This window comes from Corticium candelabrum, chromosome 8 (assembly GCF_963422355.1).
Source record: "Corticium candelabrum chromosome 8, ooCorCand1.1, whole genome shotgun sequence".
Taxonomy (NCBI): Eukaryota; Metazoa; Porifera; class Homoscleromorpha; order Homosclerophorida; family Plakinidae; genus Corticium; species Corticium candelabrum.
This window is the reverse complement of record NC_085092.1, coordinates 5051354-5068395: the sequence shown is the minus strand read 5'-3', so window position 1 is coordinate 5068395 and position 17042 is coordinate 5051354. Positions and strand designations below refer to the sequence as shown.

General features: G+C 40.6%; 3 protein-coding genes across 3 annotated transcripts in view; 1 reads left to right on the top strand and 2 right to left on the bottom strand.

Annotated features, from left to right (window-relative positions):
* Window positions 1-6: 6 nt before the first annotated feature.
* Window positions 7-10433, bottom strand: LOC134183248 (trifunctional enzyme subunit beta, mitochondrial-like). The gene is made up of 17 exons (XM_062650739.1): window positions 10305-10433; window positions 8643-8769; window positions 8527-8571; window positions 5402-5433; window positions 5021-5088; window positions 4873-4960; window positions 4530-4651; window positions 4402-4464; window positions 3741-3833; window positions 3581-3668; window positions 2051-2175; window positions 1903-1982; window positions 846-893; window positions 699-786; window positions 564-635; window positions 279-443; window positions 7-215 (listed from the first exon to the last, which is right to left on the bottom strand). The coding sequence occupies exons 1-17, from the start codon at window positions 10363-10365 to the stop codon at window positions 186-188; spliced, it is 1395 nt and encodes a 464-aa protein (XP_062506723.1). The 5' UTR covers window positions 10366-10433; the 3' UTR covers window positions 7-185.
* A 46-nt stretch (window positions 10434-10479) lies between these two features.
* Window positions 10480-13600, top strand: LOC134183358 (protein-L-isoaspartate O-methyltransferase domain-containing protein 2-like). Its single transcript, XM_062650861.1, has 4 exons — window positions 10480-10569; window positions 10887-11528; window positions 12758-12884; window positions 12958-13600. The coding sequence occupies exons 2-4, from the start codon at window positions 10947-10949 to the stop codon at window positions 13380-13382; spliced, it is 1134 nt and encodes a 377-aa protein (XP_062506845.1). The 5' UTR covers window positions 10480-10569; window positions 10887-10946; the 3' UTR covers window positions 13383-13600.
* A 679-nt stretch (window positions 13601-14279) lies between these two features.
* LOC134183194 (filamin-C-like) overlaps window positions 14280-17042 on the bottom strand; it is a 2881-nt gene continuing 118 nt past the window's right edge. Inside the window, exons 1-3 of the mRNA XM_062650674.1 lie at window positions 16976-17042; window positions 15383-15727; window positions 14280-14936 (exon numbers count right to left, since the gene is read on the bottom strand). The exon at window positions 16976-17042 is cut by the window's right edge and continues 118 nt beyond it. Of these exons, the coding sequence (XP_062506658.1) occupies window positions 14532-14936; window positions 15383-15721 (744 nt within the window). The 5' untranslated portion in view covers window positions 15722-15727; window positions 16976-17042 and the 3' untranslated portion in view covers window positions 14280-14531. The remainder of the gene's footprint in view (window positions 14937-15382; window positions 15728-16975) is intronic.

The following is a 17042-nucleotide window of genomic DNA, read 5'->3' as shown; positions in this document are numbered from 1 at the left end:
GGTTTGTATATGATATCACTGCATGTGTCTGTGTAAATCACTGATTCGAATATGTTTACAACCAGAATTTACAATCGACAGAGGCCACCAGTGAGACAAACATCCGCAATATAGCACAAACCAAACATACTTAAAAACAATATCAAACATAAAGTGCACAAAAAGTTAGACTCTAAAGTTCATCATCAATAACGTTCAACCAACATGGCGTGTCCCTGCAAGTAAGTCATCATACAAAATGAAGTCGTGACTCTCTGTGAAATCTCTTAGATGCTTACGTGTCCTCCAGCAGCACAAGCAGCGACGAGTGCTAACTTTCCGTCTTCTTTTCGTAGTCGATGAGCTGCTGTTGTCACCAGACGAACGCCAGTGGCTCCGAACGGATGTCCAATAGACAGAGACCCGCCCCAAAGATTCATCTTGTCGACAGGCAACAACCCAAGCTAAGCCCCAATAAAAGACAACAAATTAATAATATAAAATAATTACAAAATACATTAATTAATTGTAAATAAACATTAACTATAGTAATTTCATATAAAAATAAATTTGTTGATATCAACCTTCTTTCTAGACATGTGAGTCTGACAAAACCAGTCGGAGTCCATGGCCTTCATGTTAGCCAAGAGTTGGCCCTAAACAAATATGTTGTGAAAGTGAGTGTGTGACGTGTGTGAGAGATCGGTGTGAGTGCTCACTGCAAATGCTTCGTGATATTCGAACACGTCGATGTCGTTCAGCGTTAGCTTTTTCTTGTCGAGCAGCTTGGGAGTGGCATATGCTGGGCTGTTGGACATTACGCAGTCGAATTGAAAGTATGAAGTTACGTACAATGTGCAGATTACCCGAGTAATAATTGATCTTTGGGATCTTGTGCAACGTACACAAAGTCTCTGCATTACAATGGTCATCAATTAGCAACTCACTAGTTGTTGAAAATGTTTCACAAAATTTGAAACTGACACATGAACATGCAGACAGACTGATAGACAAACTGATAGACAGACTGATAGACAGACTGATAGACAGACTGATTGATAGACAAACTGATAGACAGACAGACAGACTGACACACAGACTGGTAAACAAGACTGACAAAACAGACTGACAGACAGACTAACTGGTAGACTGATAGACGGACTGACAAAACAGACTAACAGACAGGCTGACTGACAGACTGATAAACAGACTGACAGACAGACTGACTGACAGACTGATAGACAGACTGACAAAACAGACTAACAGACAGGCTGACTGACAGACTGACAGACAGACTGACTAACAGACTGATAGACAGACTGACAAAACAGACTAACAGACAGACTGATAGACAGACTAACAAAACAGACTGACAGACAGACTAACTAACAGACTGATAGACAGACAGACTGACTGACAGAATGACTGACTAACAGACAGATAGACAGACTGCCAGACAGACAGACTGATAGACTGACTGATAGACAGACTGAATGACAGACAAACTGATAGACAGACTGATAGACAGACTGATAGACAGAATGAGTGACAGACTGATAGACAGAGAAACTGAATGACAAACTAATAGACAGACAAATACACAAACAAATATATAAACAAACAAGACAAACTAATGTACATACATATAAACAAAGAAAATAAAGTTAATTAATTAAGCACAAGTAAACAAACACACAAAAATACACAAACAAAATGTATATACGTACAGAGCAGAGATAAATATACGAGTCCATAAGTGTGTACATTAGTTTGTCATTTAGTTTATTTGTCTATCAGTCTGTTTGTTAGTTTGTCTGTGTGTCTATGTGTCAGTTTCAGATATTTGTGCACACACACACACACACACACACACACACACACACACACACACACACACACACACACACACACACACACACACACCTCAAATAAGCAAGCGGTTTATAACCCAGAGCGAGTGCCTTCTCTTCACTCATAATAAGACACGCTGAAGCACCATCAGTCTACACAAACAATCATCATAACAAATACCACCACATTTCGTCGCCACTACACTGCAGCATGTGCTCACAAGAAATGATGCATTAGCTGGAGTGACAGTGCCGTGTGGCTTGACAAACGCAGGCTTCAACTTCGACACTTTGTCGATTGTTGACACACGAATGCCATTGTCTCTACTCACATATTTGCTCTTCCCTAGAAAGGACAACGATTGTAGTGTGTGTGTGTGTGTGTGCGTGCGTGTGTGTGTGTGTGTGTGTGTGTGTGTGTGTGTGTGTGTGTGTGTGTGTGTTGGCGAGATGAGTGTGCAGAGGCTGGAATTGATGTACTGTTCAAACATAGCAGAAAGCTGGTTGGAGATAGAATTGGAACGTCGAGGCTGCAAGTAGTGAGGGTGATTGAGTCACAGTTTGCAGATGATGTGGCTCTGTATTCCAGTTCTCATGAGGACTATGAAATGGCATCTAGAAAGTTTGTTGATATGGCAAGAAAATGGGGGTTGACTGTTAACACTCAGAAGACAAAAGGAATAGTAATAGGAACAGCGATTGATGACAGGGATATGGCTTCGGTACAAGTTGATGGAGGGAAAATTGAGATGGTGGATTGCTTTACGTACTTGGCGTGTAATTTATCAAGATATGGAGATGTCACACTAGATGTTACCAGTAGGATCGAAAAGGCTTCCAAAGCTTTTGGAGCTTTGAGAAGTCCTATTTTCAACAATTCTAACTTGTCAGTGGCTACCAAGAGAGCAGTCTACAGAGCAGTGGTTTTGGCAGTGCTATTGTACGGATATGAAACTTGGGTGCTAAAAGCTCAACACACAAAAAGGCTAAATGTCTTTCACAATCATTGTGTGAGAACCATACTTGGAGGAGTCAACAGATTTGAGCAATGGCAGGAAAGGTTAACAACACGAGTTTTAGCTGAAAATTTTGGCATGCATTGGACAATCCCTGACATCATAATGGAGCAGCGATTGAAGTGGCTGGGTCATGTGGGTAGAATGAATGAGGAACGACTTCTAAAGAAACTGATGTTTGGGGAATTGAGGAAGACAAGACCTTGCCATGAAACAAGAAAGAGATGGAGAGATCTAGTTAGTCAAGATCTGCAATTAGTAGATACCAAAAACATCTGGTACCAGAGATGCCAAGACCGGAATGGGTGGTTCAGTCTTTGTCAAAGGGGTGTTGAGAAGGTAGTCACAAATCGTGGAAAAAGCAGATGTGCAGCGAATGTACGATTCCAAGGAGAAAGTTTCTTATGTGAATATAGAAGATCATTTAGATGACACGGTGACCTCACAAGACACAGGCGGTTTTGTCCTAGTAATTTGCCAGTTGCCCAAGAGCACAATCCAAGGGCCCCGCTATCATAGTTTCTTTTACTATGGGCGGCTGCAAGGTTCAAGGTTCAAGGTGTGTGTGTGGTGTGGTGTGGCATGTGTGTGTGTGTGTGTGTGTGTGTGTGTGTGTGTGTGTGTGTGTGTGTGTGTGTGTGTGTGTGTGTGTGTGTGTGTGTGTGTGTGTGTGTGTGTGTGTGTGTGTGTGTGTGTGTTATGCGTGTCACTGTAATGCCGAGATCATGACCTCACCTGGTACCTTCACAGGCTCAATATCTACAAGAAACCCTTTGTCGCTCGCCTCTTGTGCAAACATATGTGAACGAATGGCAAATTCATCCTGTAGCCGGTGCATCCAACGACACAGATAAAGCAACAAGTGATCATGAGAAACCAGAACTCTCTGTCAAACCTGCTCTCTCCGACTGATCTCAAATGCAGCAGCCAGTCGGTCACCACTCTTGCCCATCGTCTCGCCAGTTGAAAACTCGGCAACAGCCGGCAGCTACACCAAACACAACACAGACAACGTGACCACACAAATACAAAATTAATATCAATTTGTATAATAACTGGTTAATTGCCGTAACAATCGATATGAAATTGCTAACATGCATGGATGTGATACAAAACATTTGTTAGAAATTAATTAATATTAATAACTTGCTACAAGGTTTCAACTCACTGCTTTCACGCTTTTTGTGTTTAAGTTCTACACACACACACACACACACACACACACACACACACACACACACACACACACACACACACACACACAATCTTTTTTAGATAAATCATTAGGTCACAAAGTTTCATAATTTTTTAGTAAACAACAATATTCAAGTGTCAATGTAACTATGTTTTAGCGCGCTTTAAATTGCACTTGCACCTTTAACGCGCGTTAGCAAGCTCCTACCCGGTTTAACGCGCGTTAAAATACCCTTTACGTGCATTAGTGCGCGTTATAATCTCCATCTTTGATATGTGTGTGCGTGCGTGCGCGCGCAGGTGTGTGTGTGTACGTCTAACTTTACGTCTACAATATTATCTACCATATCAAGATGACAAACCTCCAAAGAAAACTGCCTCAAAGCTCCCATTGCAAGACTTATCCTTGCTCCAAGCGATTTTGCCTAAACAAAACACAACCTTACGCTCCCTTGATTAATTAATATCAATAACTCTTGTATGGTTATACTCGATCAAATGCCATTAGTTTGCTTCTCACTCCACGTGATACTCTGATTGGGACATCAGACATAAACTCAACGCCACCGGCAATGACAGTGTCAGCTTGCCCACCAGCAATCAGACCCATTGCTGCATAAAAGTTTATAAAAACAACAATAATGTTGATTGATCTGCAGTCGCTGCCTTTATGCGTTCCTGCCTTGTGGTGTGTGTGTGTGCATGCGTGCGTGTGTGTGTGTGTGTGTGTGTGTGTGTGTGTGTGTGTGTGTGTGTGTGTCATTAATTTGTCAGTTTATCCAACTAACCATTTACTGCCTACTCACACATCCTACACCAATTTCTCACATCACCTGATGTTATAGCCTGATTAGCAGATATGCAAGCCATTGACACAGTATGAGCCGGAGTTTTGTCAGAGAATCCAACCGATCGTGCCACCTGCCAAAAATACAATACAATAAAGATGCCAATTAATATCAATAAAATCAAACATGTCACCTCACGAGCAATATTTGGAGCCGTTGGTTCAGCGATTACGTTTCCAAATATAATATAATCAACTTCGTCTGTAACACAATCAATGAATTAATAAATTAAAAAATTAAAAATATTAAATTAAAATAAATCAATACATAAACAACATAAATTAATATATTAAAATAATGATAATATATAAAAAATATAATATAAATTAAAAATAAATTACTAAAATAAATTTAAAAAATAATAAATAAATAAATAAATCAGAATAAATTAATAAATAAAAAATAAATTAATAAAATAAAAAATAAATAAATCAGAATAAATTAATACATTAAAAATAAATTAATAAATCAAAAATAAAAATTATTGTTGCCTGCAGGATGCACAAAATGTTACCTGGTGGAATCTTTGTTCGTCCTTTTAATGCTCTAAACATCAAAGCAACTCGTGAGATCAACTGCATACAGGTTGATGTTGATTTAGTTGTTATACATCATGCTAATAGAAAGTCTTAAAATATTTCAAAAATATTTAAAATTTTATATCAAAAATATGTAAAATTCTAAAATATTTAAATTAATTAATTTTATGAGAATTACTTTCTGCAGTTGCTAATACTTCATAAATGCATACAACAATATATCAAAATTATTTAAAATTAAAATATAAATTAAACATTTTAAACATCAAAATTATTTAAAATTAAAATATAAATTAAAAGTTTTAAACATCAAAATTATTGAAATATCAAAATATCAAAAATATCAAACATATCTAAAACTTTAATTATCAAAATTATTTACAAATTATAATTATCAAAAATTATTTAAAATTTTAATTTATTCAAATTATTTAAAATTTTAATTTTTGTTTGTGATTCTATGCAATCAGTGCATTTATCTAAAGAAACTGCCTCTATCACAATAAGCATAAAAATGATTAGCCTCACAGACTTCAGAACATTGGCCACAGAATATATCAGGCCTATTCATAAAAAACTAGTTTGATTTAAACGTCCAGGTATCTCACCTACTTTGACAGATAAAAAAGATGGCACAGCAAATGAGTGATCACATCTGCTCCGGCCACCAATACACAAACTTGTATGAAAATTTAGAATTGTTATTAAATTTAAATTAAAAAAATTATTTCAGCTATGAGTCTATAAGAAAAGGGATTGTAAAAGTCACGAGACTTGGCGAGTAGCGTACTCTAAACGTATAGGGCTAAACCGACTTCCGGTCTGGGGACTATGTGGCTGGCTGGCTATGGGCGTATTCGTTTGGGACTACCTTTTTCTGGAAAAGGTTAGGTTGGATGGAGTGGAAAGAGACAGGGCACGTTTACCAATCAAACAGAACCTTTCCAAAACGAGATAGACGAGGCGGTAACAGAGCTATATCCGCATGCGTAGCATCTTTCTAAATAAAAATTGCAAAATTATTGACTAGAGAACACAAGCAATGACAGTGAGGTAACGTAAGACTAATTTATTGTACATTAGATGTATTACCATGCCGGTAGGCTGAATTTTTCGGCAAATTCGGCGTATAGGAGAATCAGTGCCTTTTATCAGAATCACCCCATGTGTGTGTGGTCTTTGTCATAGCATCCACATTTCCACCTGTTAGAATGTCTACTAACTCTTCGGGAGTTTGTTCTACCGACCATGAGAAATCAGCTGCCATTCTTTGAAATTTTGGCGCGGGCAATCCAGAATATGCGCAAATACTGGTCTGGAAATGCTAGGCTAAGCGAATGCGTTGATTTGGAAGGTTGAAACTATGGACACAAGTTTTATATGGGCGTATTTGTTTGGGACCTTTCTAGAAACAGATAGAGTGGAAAGGCCCGCTAGCGTGTTCGATTGGGCACCTTTCTTTTTCTGGATAGCATGAACAGTTTCCCAAACCTTTCCGGAAAGGGATGGACTGGAAAGGTATGTACGCTGTTCGATTGGTAACTTTTCTGTTTCCGAAAAAGGATAGAGCGGATAGACTTTCTGACCTATCCTACCATCAATACAGATAGAAAGGATAGAAAACGCACCTATAGACATAAAACTTGTGTCCATAGTTTCAACCTTCCAAATCAACGCATTTGCTTAGCCTAGCATTTCCAGACCAGTATTTGCGCATATTCTGGATTGCCCGCGCCAAAATTTCAAAGAATGGCAGCTGATTTCTCATGGTCGGTAGAACAAACTCCCGAAGAGTTAGTAGACATTCTAACAGGTGGAAATGTGGATGCTATGACAAAGACCACACACACATGGGGTGATTCTGATAAAAGGCACTGATTCTCCTATACGCCGAATTTGCCAAAAAATTCAGCCTACCGGCATGGTAATACATCTAATGTACAATAAATTAATCTTATGTTACCTCACTGTCATTGCTTGTGTTCTCTAGTCAATAATTTTACAATTTTTATTTAGAAAGATGCTACGCATGCGCATATAGCTCTGTTACCGTCTCGTCTATCTCGTTTTGGAAAGGTTCTGTTTGATTGGTAAACGTGCCCTGTCTCTTTCCACTCCATCCAACCTAACCTTTTCTAGAAAAAGATAGTCCCAAACAAATACGCCCTATGTCTATAGGTGCGTTTTCTATCCTTTCTATCTGTATTGATGATAGGATAGGTCAGAAAGTCTATACGCTCTATCCTTTTTCGGAAACAGAAAAGTTACCAATTGAACAGCGTACATACCTTTCCAGTCCATCCCTTTCCGGAAAGGTTTGGGAAACTGTTCATGCTATCCAGAAAAAGAAAGGTGCCCAATCGAACACGCTAGCGGGCCTTTCCACTCTATCTGTTTCTAGAAAGGTCCCAAACAAATACGCCCTATGTCTGTCATGCTGCAGGAATGTGTTGCGCCTCCTTTGTGTGGCCCAATCACGAAGCATTAATTACTTTATGTCATACGTGGCAACCAGAGACAATAGAGGAACAGCCAATCGTATGCACGAAACTCTCTTGAGAGAGTTTTATTACCAGAACAGTGTAATTCATGTTTGTGATTGTTAGGACTTGTTGGAAATAAATAACAGAACTCACCTGATCCGACAGTTACACGGGAATCTAACATTACGTAACCGTAAGCGAATTTATGTCCCGTATACGATAACTCTACTTCGCGACGACTACAGGCTATACGTATGGACTTTGTGGTCATGCGAAACGGCATTCGCTACATAGGTACGGTTTTAGATACATTTTACAGGTAACACGTATAGAAAGAAATAGCGTCTAGATTTGTAATTCTTTGCAAAACAATAAGCCCTACTGTACGTGGTGTCTAGAAGGCTCCTATATAGCCGCGTCCCCAGACTCACGTGAGCCTGGCAGTGTCCGGTTCCTGTATGACACTGTCAGCCTTCTGGTAGCTCCTATAGCTCTGGAAGCGAGGGTGTAAACACAGCTTCAATTACTAGTTATTAAAATTATTTAAAATTTTAATTATCAAAATTTAAAAATTTAAATATTAAAAGTCTAAGAATATCAACACATGATACACTTACTCCATAGCCATACGACCGACTTCATAGTTGCTAAGATTGCGATAACTAAAAACACGTGAAAATCTCACTTCTTGTGTAATTCATCCTAAATGTGTGGGCATGTCCAAACGACTCACTCGGTTAGGTACTGAAGAAATGGCGTTCTAACTCCCTCTACGAGCACAATGTTCCTGCCAGTAGAAGTCGTACTCGTTGACGACTTTGATCGCAAGTCGAAAGTCACTCCAGTCGCCCTCGCTGCAGCTATAAAAGTAAAAATCATGTTACTCAATTAATAAATTAATTAATAAATAATATTTAATAATAATTAATATATAATAATAATAATAAATAACTAGTTTTATGGTATCTCTGTCTGTCTGTCTTTCTGTTTGTCTGTCTGTCTTTCTGTCTGTCTTTCTGCGTGACTGTCTGTCTGTCCTTCTGTCTGTTCTGTCTGTCTGTCTTTCTGTCTGTCTTTCTGTATGTCTGTCTGTCTTTCTGTCTGTCTGTCTGTCTGTCTTTCTGTCTGTCTGTTGTCTCGCATTGGTGAGTAACACGTCCAACAGAGTTTTCTGACCGTCTACTGAAACGCTGCGTCCTAGCTAGAGTAAGACAATACGTATTGTTGAAACCCTGTCATGAAAGTAAACATGCAAACTTCCCTAAATTACTTAAGACCTAGCTGGCAGGTAGTCGCTGTTTCGCGATCGTGATCAAGACAATTAAATGTACAGTATAAGTACGCATGACAGTGGTATGGTATTTACTGACATAGAAATTGATATCGGCAAACATTGACTATCAACAGTGTTAGATACACTGTCATACACAACAACACAGTGTATTTGTATTAGCTAAAGGATTGATCATGCTGTAGTACAGGGACGTGTGAATAGTTGACTGTAGGTGGCATTCAACTCCTGAAAGTGTTTCATGGTTGTCAGGTACACACAATCCCTAGCTACAATACAAAAGGATGAGGCGACGGAATTTTGTGAAGCTTTATCTTCGCTGGTTGGTCACTTGCATGAATCGTTCCTACACTGATCTGTAGTCGGACACAGAAACGATTTCTTGAAGTAGGTCTTATAATGAAACTTGGTCGTGAGAGAAGAAATTTGAGGTTTGTGTGTACAGATATATAAATATATTTTTATAGCAACTCTTTTATTGTGACGTCATAATTTATTATTAATTTATTAACTAATAATTATTAATTTGTTAACTTGATTTGTAACGTTATTTATCAATTATTAATTAGTTATTATTTTTATGTATTATTTATTAATTATTTATTAATCATTAATTATTTATATATATACAGTATATACATAGTATATATATACTGAAAGTTCGATGAAGAGCCATGTAGGACCACGCCCCTTTCTGTTGTGTGACCCGGATTAGAAGCCTCGCTATACTCGTCAATAAATAAATAATAAACAATAAATAATTAATAAATAATAAATAATAATTAATTAATTAATAATTAATAAATAATAAATAATTAATAAATAATTAATAAATAATTAATAATTAATAAATAATACATAAAAATAATAACTAATTAATAATTGATAAATAACGTTAAAAATCAAGTCAACAAATTAATAATTAATAGTTAAATAAATTAATAATAAATTATGACGTCACAATGAAAGAGTTCCCATAGAAATAATTGCTGTGGAAACGGATATAACGTAACATCAGTGTTCAAAATAACTGTGCGCATGCGCAATCAATTAGGTCTATAAAACACCGCGCTGATTCACACACTATCAGATTGAAAGACTTACTGCCAAACAGCGACAAGACCGCTTTGACGTGTCCCAGCGGTCGTATTCCTGCCTGCATCATTTCACAGAGGCGCAGAGGTCACGTCAGAGGTCACAATGTCTGAGGTGACTAATTGATAACAATCCCGGATACGACAGACAGTCACGTGACAGGTAAACAATTTATATCCGAAAGCCCGGATATTTACTTTGTTCTCTTCTTGCGAAAGAAACAACGAACGAGGAGCGTGACGAAGACGATCAGACGCGCACGGTATCGATACAGGTGAGCGACACAGACAGCAAGACTAATCACGACGCTAAACGACGCGAAACGCGATTTTTTCGCCTCTCACTCACCTACGCATCCTGCCTACACTCAAACTGTCGTCTCTGCGTCGCGATTATGCACTGCAGACCGAGAAGAACGGCGTAGAAGAGACGAGGCGTGTAGTTTCGTTATTTTAGGCAGCACGTAGTGACCTGGAACGCAGCCAACTCGATCCTCTAATTCATTCATTGCCTGAGCTCGCGCGTATACGCATCACCCTGCCAACCCACCATTCACTCACATCTCTCTCTCTCTCTCTCTTTCTCACACAGCAAACGACCTAATTAGCTAACCTACTGCCACAACGACTACTAGCAGGTGCGTCGACAAATATGGGAGGTGCTGTGGCTCGCGGAGTCGACAACGACGACCTGGTCGACAATCTGAAGAAGGAGGAGTATATATCGTCGCCGAGCGTCGAGAAGGCGTTTCGTGCTGTCGATAGAGGCGATTTCTTTCTGCCTGAAGATCGAGATTCGGCCTACGAGGACCATGCGTGGCGCAGCGGCACTCTGCATCTCTCCGCGCCTTGTATTTACAGCAAGGCGGCCGAGGCCCTCGATTTGAATGAGGGGTTGTCGTTTTTGAACGTCGGGAGCGGGACGGGATACTTTAGCACGCTCGTTGGCTCAATTCTCGGTCCGAATGGGACGAACCACGGCGTCGAGGTGTATCCGGATAACGTGCGCTACGCCTGTCGGATGGTGGATGAGTGGGTGCGGACGACGCCGTCGTTCGATCGCACCGCCTTCTGTTATCCGAAGTTCGTGGCGGGTAATGCGTTGTTGTTGAATCCAACCTACCGGAATTATGACCGAGTGTACGTCGGTGCGGCATGTCCACAGGAATATATCGAGTTTTTCAAGGGCTTGCTCAACGTTGGAGGCATACTGGTGATGCCCTACGAAAATCAGGTAATTAATATCAATTAATTTTAAATTTTTTTGTTGATTTTTAATTTAATTTATTTTAATGGATTGTTGATTGCAATACATATTAATTAAATTCTAGTTAATTAACTAGTTAGACAATATGAATTCAATATGCAACTACAATACTTAGAGTACAATATATTTATAGTTACAGTAGGATATCAGTCATACACCGAAAGTATGACGCAGCGGAAAGGGGTCTGGCTACGCGAGGCTATTGTCAGTTAATCCATAATGTACACACGTCCTATAAACTGTTACAAGCATTCACAACAAGGTGTGATGTCAAGTTAGTAATATTATATGGTTAGTTAATATCAATGTTTAGTAAATAATTAATATGTAAATTAAAGTTAATATCAATGTTTGAAAATAATTAATATGTAAATTTAAAGTTAATATCAATGTTTAATAAATAAAATATAATTGTAGAGTTAATATTAATGTTTAATAATTAATTAATATGTAATTATAAAGTTAATATCAATGTTTGATAAATAATTAAAATATAATTTTAGAGTTAATATCAATGTTTAATAAATAATTAATATGTAATTTTAAAGTTAATATTAATGTTTTAAAATAATTAACATTTTAATAATTAAATTTTAGATATTTCATAATTAATTAAACAATTTTTTATTTTATTAATTATGTTACATGTGTATCGTGCTATGTCAAACATACTGATGTATTTGATTGCTGGTGCACTGTACAGTACTGCCTGGCAAGCGGTTGCCTGACTGCAAAATGTAGGAAAAATTGAAACTTGCTCTGATGCTTTATTGAGAAACATGCACTCACATAACCGTCCATACGACCGTCCTAGACAACACAGTACGTTTTGAAAAGTGTGTATGCTTTCAAGACTCACTATTGAGTATAAGACGATTCAATAAAATGTATGCCTCTAGCTAGTGGTACTGTACATGCACCATTGGCTGGTGGGCAACTTGTTTTATGGTATAATTATGTGTGGGTGAGGCTGTTGTTTTGTTGAGTATTTCTGGTTGTTACCGACGTGCGAACAGTCAGTGTAGTATTCCGATCACGTGATAAAACCTCACGTAACACGTGACTAAATAAATGTCCCGTATGTTTAATATGGTGGCCTGTATAACACAAATGTCTCGCATACTCAAGACCGTCTCCGCCATCATACTTGCACTGTAGTTGTTCTTCATTCAATTTCTTTTATTTTTCACTTGTAGCTGCAGCGCATCAAGCGGGTTAGCAGGGATGAGTACAGTATGCGGGACGTGTTGTCGGTCTCGTTCGCCGATCTCATACTTCCGTCGATGGAAGAGAGGCAAGATCGCATGGCGACCATCGAAATAGGTACGAAATGATCGATACCATTTCACTCTTTACTACACTCGGTCACTCCATGACGTCTCTGTTGATACCACAGGTTGTAATCCTGTCAGTCTTCAAGACTGTTGTCGACTCAGTATCCTCACCGCTGTCGGCTCCTTGCCGACTGAACGTCTAAGAAAGCTTCCTCTGCCGCAGTCTCTTCAGCTCTTTCTTCAATCTTTCCGCGAGCCTGATGTAATCACCAACAAGTTGGCCGAGAAGCGACACGCTGCCGAGAGACTCAGAGCCTCCATGGTTCGGCCACCGAAGAGAGTCCGAAAACGGGACGACGACGACAGCCAGGTTGAAAACGACAGCAGCGAGGACAGCAGCGACGACGACGAAACAGGTTTGCTCGCTTTGAGGCATCCGTTGTTCATACGTATCGGTCAGATAGGCGGGTTGGGGATTATGGGCAACATTGGGCCGTCGTCTCATCCTCCATCATCCGGGGTACACGACCGTGGATCAGGAGAATAGTGTGACATTGTGGGGGGAACTCAGAATAACAATTTGTAAGTAGAGATTTATTTGAGGCACAATGTAGGTATACCGTGTGAGAGAGAGAGAGAGAGGGGGGGGGGAGTTTTCGATAGAATTGTGTTGTGTACATAGACTGCACACGTAGGTGTATCATCTCGATTCAGCTGAAATAAAGTGTACTTTGAGATTGTAGAGAGAGAGAGAGAGAGCAGAGAAAGCGACAGAACGGCTGGCATACAGGTTGACGCGCGCAACGTGTAAGGATCTGAAAGACTAACGTGCGCTAAAACGTAGCGTAAACAACATGTTTAACGCGCGCGACTCCTGACATGTCACACGGTGACCTGTAACGTGCACTAAAAAAGATTCACTAATCAATAACATTCCTATGGTTTTCCTATTCACACTCGGTATGTTACTAATGCTCTAGAACTAAAGAATGCCACATTCGAGGCTAGGGGCCACTGTACTGTGGATTATAAAGTTTTAGCGCGCGCAACGTAAGATACCAAGGCTAACGTGCGCTAAAAGAAACAGCTAACGCACGTGTAAACAACATATTTAACGCGTGCTACTGTACTCGCAACGTCACACCGTGACCTATGACGTGCGCTAAAGATTCACTAATCAGTAACATTTCTACGTTTTTTCTATTCACACTCGGTATGCCACGAATGCTCTAGAACTAAAGAATGCCACATTCCAAGGCTACCACGGGGACCACTGTACCAGTACGTGAATTATAAGTTGTATAAAGTTAACGCGCGCCACCTAAGAATTGAAGGATAACGTGCGCTGAAAGAAACATAACTAACGCACGCGTAAACATGCTTAACGCGCGCGACTTTTGACATGTCCTGTAACGTGCGCTAAAGGGGAGGGCATGAGCCAAGGTTTCACTATTTAGTAATATTTCTGCATTTTTTCTATGCCACACTGAGTATGCCACAAATGTTCTAGCACTAAAGAATGCCAATAATTATACACAATTTTTTCTCTCCAAAATTTCAATCATCTACACCGTCCCCAATCAATACAGTGTCCCCAATCGATACTATCCAGTAACTCATATACGTGAATCTCATCACTCTATAACAAATAGTCACACAAAACGTCACTCACTAGTGATGACGGTCCAGTTCGTCACTAACGAGGTTCAATTTTTGCCAGAAATGGACTGCCGTGGACCGGTTGACCACCATACATTACATTGATCCGATAGAGACCAGCTTCGGGCGTCGTGTATGATGCAAAGTATGATCCGTCGGCCGGATTCAACTCAAACGATGCTTTCATTTTCGGTAGGTTCTCGACAAACTTGTCGTACTGCACGTCGATGCTGAGCTCTCCGTCGCCGGCGCTTCTTGTGTCGACCGTGAATGTTGCTTGACGACCGACGATGCCACCAGTTAGACCTGGTCCTGAGCATTTGACTTCAGCGGCGTTGGCGGCCGCCTTGATCCACATCGGGTTTTTCTGTACGGTTGGACTCGTCTTGGCGACGGGGACGCGGAAGGGACTGCCCGGTACGTGTTCGCCGGCGTATGTGACCTGAGAAATAGAGAGTTTGACGTCATGAGTGAGTTGACAGGAAGGGATGCGAGTGTGAAAGTCTAAGTCTATAGAGTATAGACGTGCTGGCATCGTGACACCTTCGCTGGTTAGTCTGTCTGTCTGTCTGTGTGACCGTCTATGTGTCTGTTTGTGTGCCTGGTGTGTGTGTGTGTGTGTGTGTGTGTGTGTGTGTGTGTGTGTGTGTGTGTGTGTCAGTCTGTCTGTCTGGGTGTCTATCTATCTGTCTATGTCTCTGTCTGCCTGTCTACCCGATCGATCTGTTTCTCCAATTGTGTCTCAACTGCTGCATGCCCACTTGTCATGCCCACATCACCCTTGTAACAACTTTCCACATTGCATATTTACCCCTTAATCAAATAGACACTCACAGAGCAACCTCCACAAATTAAGTAATAAACAGATCACCTTCCTAGAACACCAACCTTGACAATGTGGTCTCCACCACACACAGGCGTAAACATGTAGTGATATCCAGATTCAGGAGGAGCACGCACCAACTGAGCTCTCCTCTGCACGATTTGCCTCGGACTCACCAACGACACTCCCAGTTTTCCCCCTTCTGCGCGACTGTAGTCGACACTGAAGTAGCAAGGCTTTCCCACAACGCCTCGGTGAAGACCAGGACCATTCGATCGAACTTTGTCTGCCTCTTCTCGAGGATCGATGACAGTACGGACGACGAGTTCGGTCACTTGTGCATGCTCTTGTGTTGGGCTTGCAAGCGATGCATCGGGAGAAGGACTGGCGCCACTCGACGACATTCTTTACTATTAGTGAGAGTTACATTTAGATTGTTGATATCAAGCACAAACACCTACATCTGCAACTACACAGACACAGACACAGACACAGACACAGACACACACACAGACACACACACACACACACACACACAGCTACACAGACACAGACACACACAGACACACACACACACACACACACACACACACACACACACACACACACACACACACACCTACACCCACACAGACACACACACCCACACCCACACACAGACACACACACAACACACACACACCAATCATTTCCCAGAAATCCCAGAATCTACTGACAATCAGTCTTTACCATTTAAAAAAGGAAGTACCAATTAAGATGCATATAAATATAGGAGGAGACAGGAAATCAGCTAGTTAGTAATGTTATTGCACAACAGGGAAGAAAACCTAGAAATACTTGGAAAACAAATGCACAACAAGGACCTGATGAAAACCGAGTTGTCACATAAGTATCCATCTGCTGCATATCAATCAGTCAACGCATACAGCAAACATGATACACTGGCTACCAAAAAACCACAAGCTGGGCCACGTTTCAGGCAAGTAAGGGGAGACAGAGCCAGCTGCAAATCCCACCTGCAATGACGCGCAATAACATCAAGTTGCGCTTGATGTACGCAATACTGTGTAGTTAGTAGATAACGAGGAGTCTACACACTGCGACTAAGCTCTGCAATGTAGCTTTAGTGTCTAGTCTACACTGTCTAGTTATGCATTCTACCCTGTAGTTATGCATTCTACCCTGTAGCTATGCATTCTACGCTGTAGCCATGCCGTCTACACTGTAGCTAGGCGGTCTACACTGTAGCTAGGCAGTCTACAGTGTAGGTAATCCACACTATGCTTCTAATGTGATGAAATCTCACCACCACAACAGATGGCCATGCGAACAGCTCGCGCAGGTGGACACAATCGACACGCACGATGACCGAAAAGAAAAACGAACGCAGACAGACTTCTGACGCCCTACCGCGACACACGAAACGAACAGGAAACGAACTAGGCCACTGAACTAGACACGAACAAGCTAGAAACGTGCAAATCCCTAATACCAAAAAGCCGCGTCGCGACTCTGTCACATTTCAGTCAGAGTCGGAACGACCGTAGAAACCGGCCATAGCAACAGCGCGACCAATGAGAAACAGCAACAACCCACGGTGAATCAATTCGCATGGCGGGCAACAACAAAAATCAGAGTACACGCACACATTGACGCACCGTTTCAACTCGATACGAACAGAATGTTGGCCAGAAGGCACGACGGACGGCAAGTGAACGACGACAA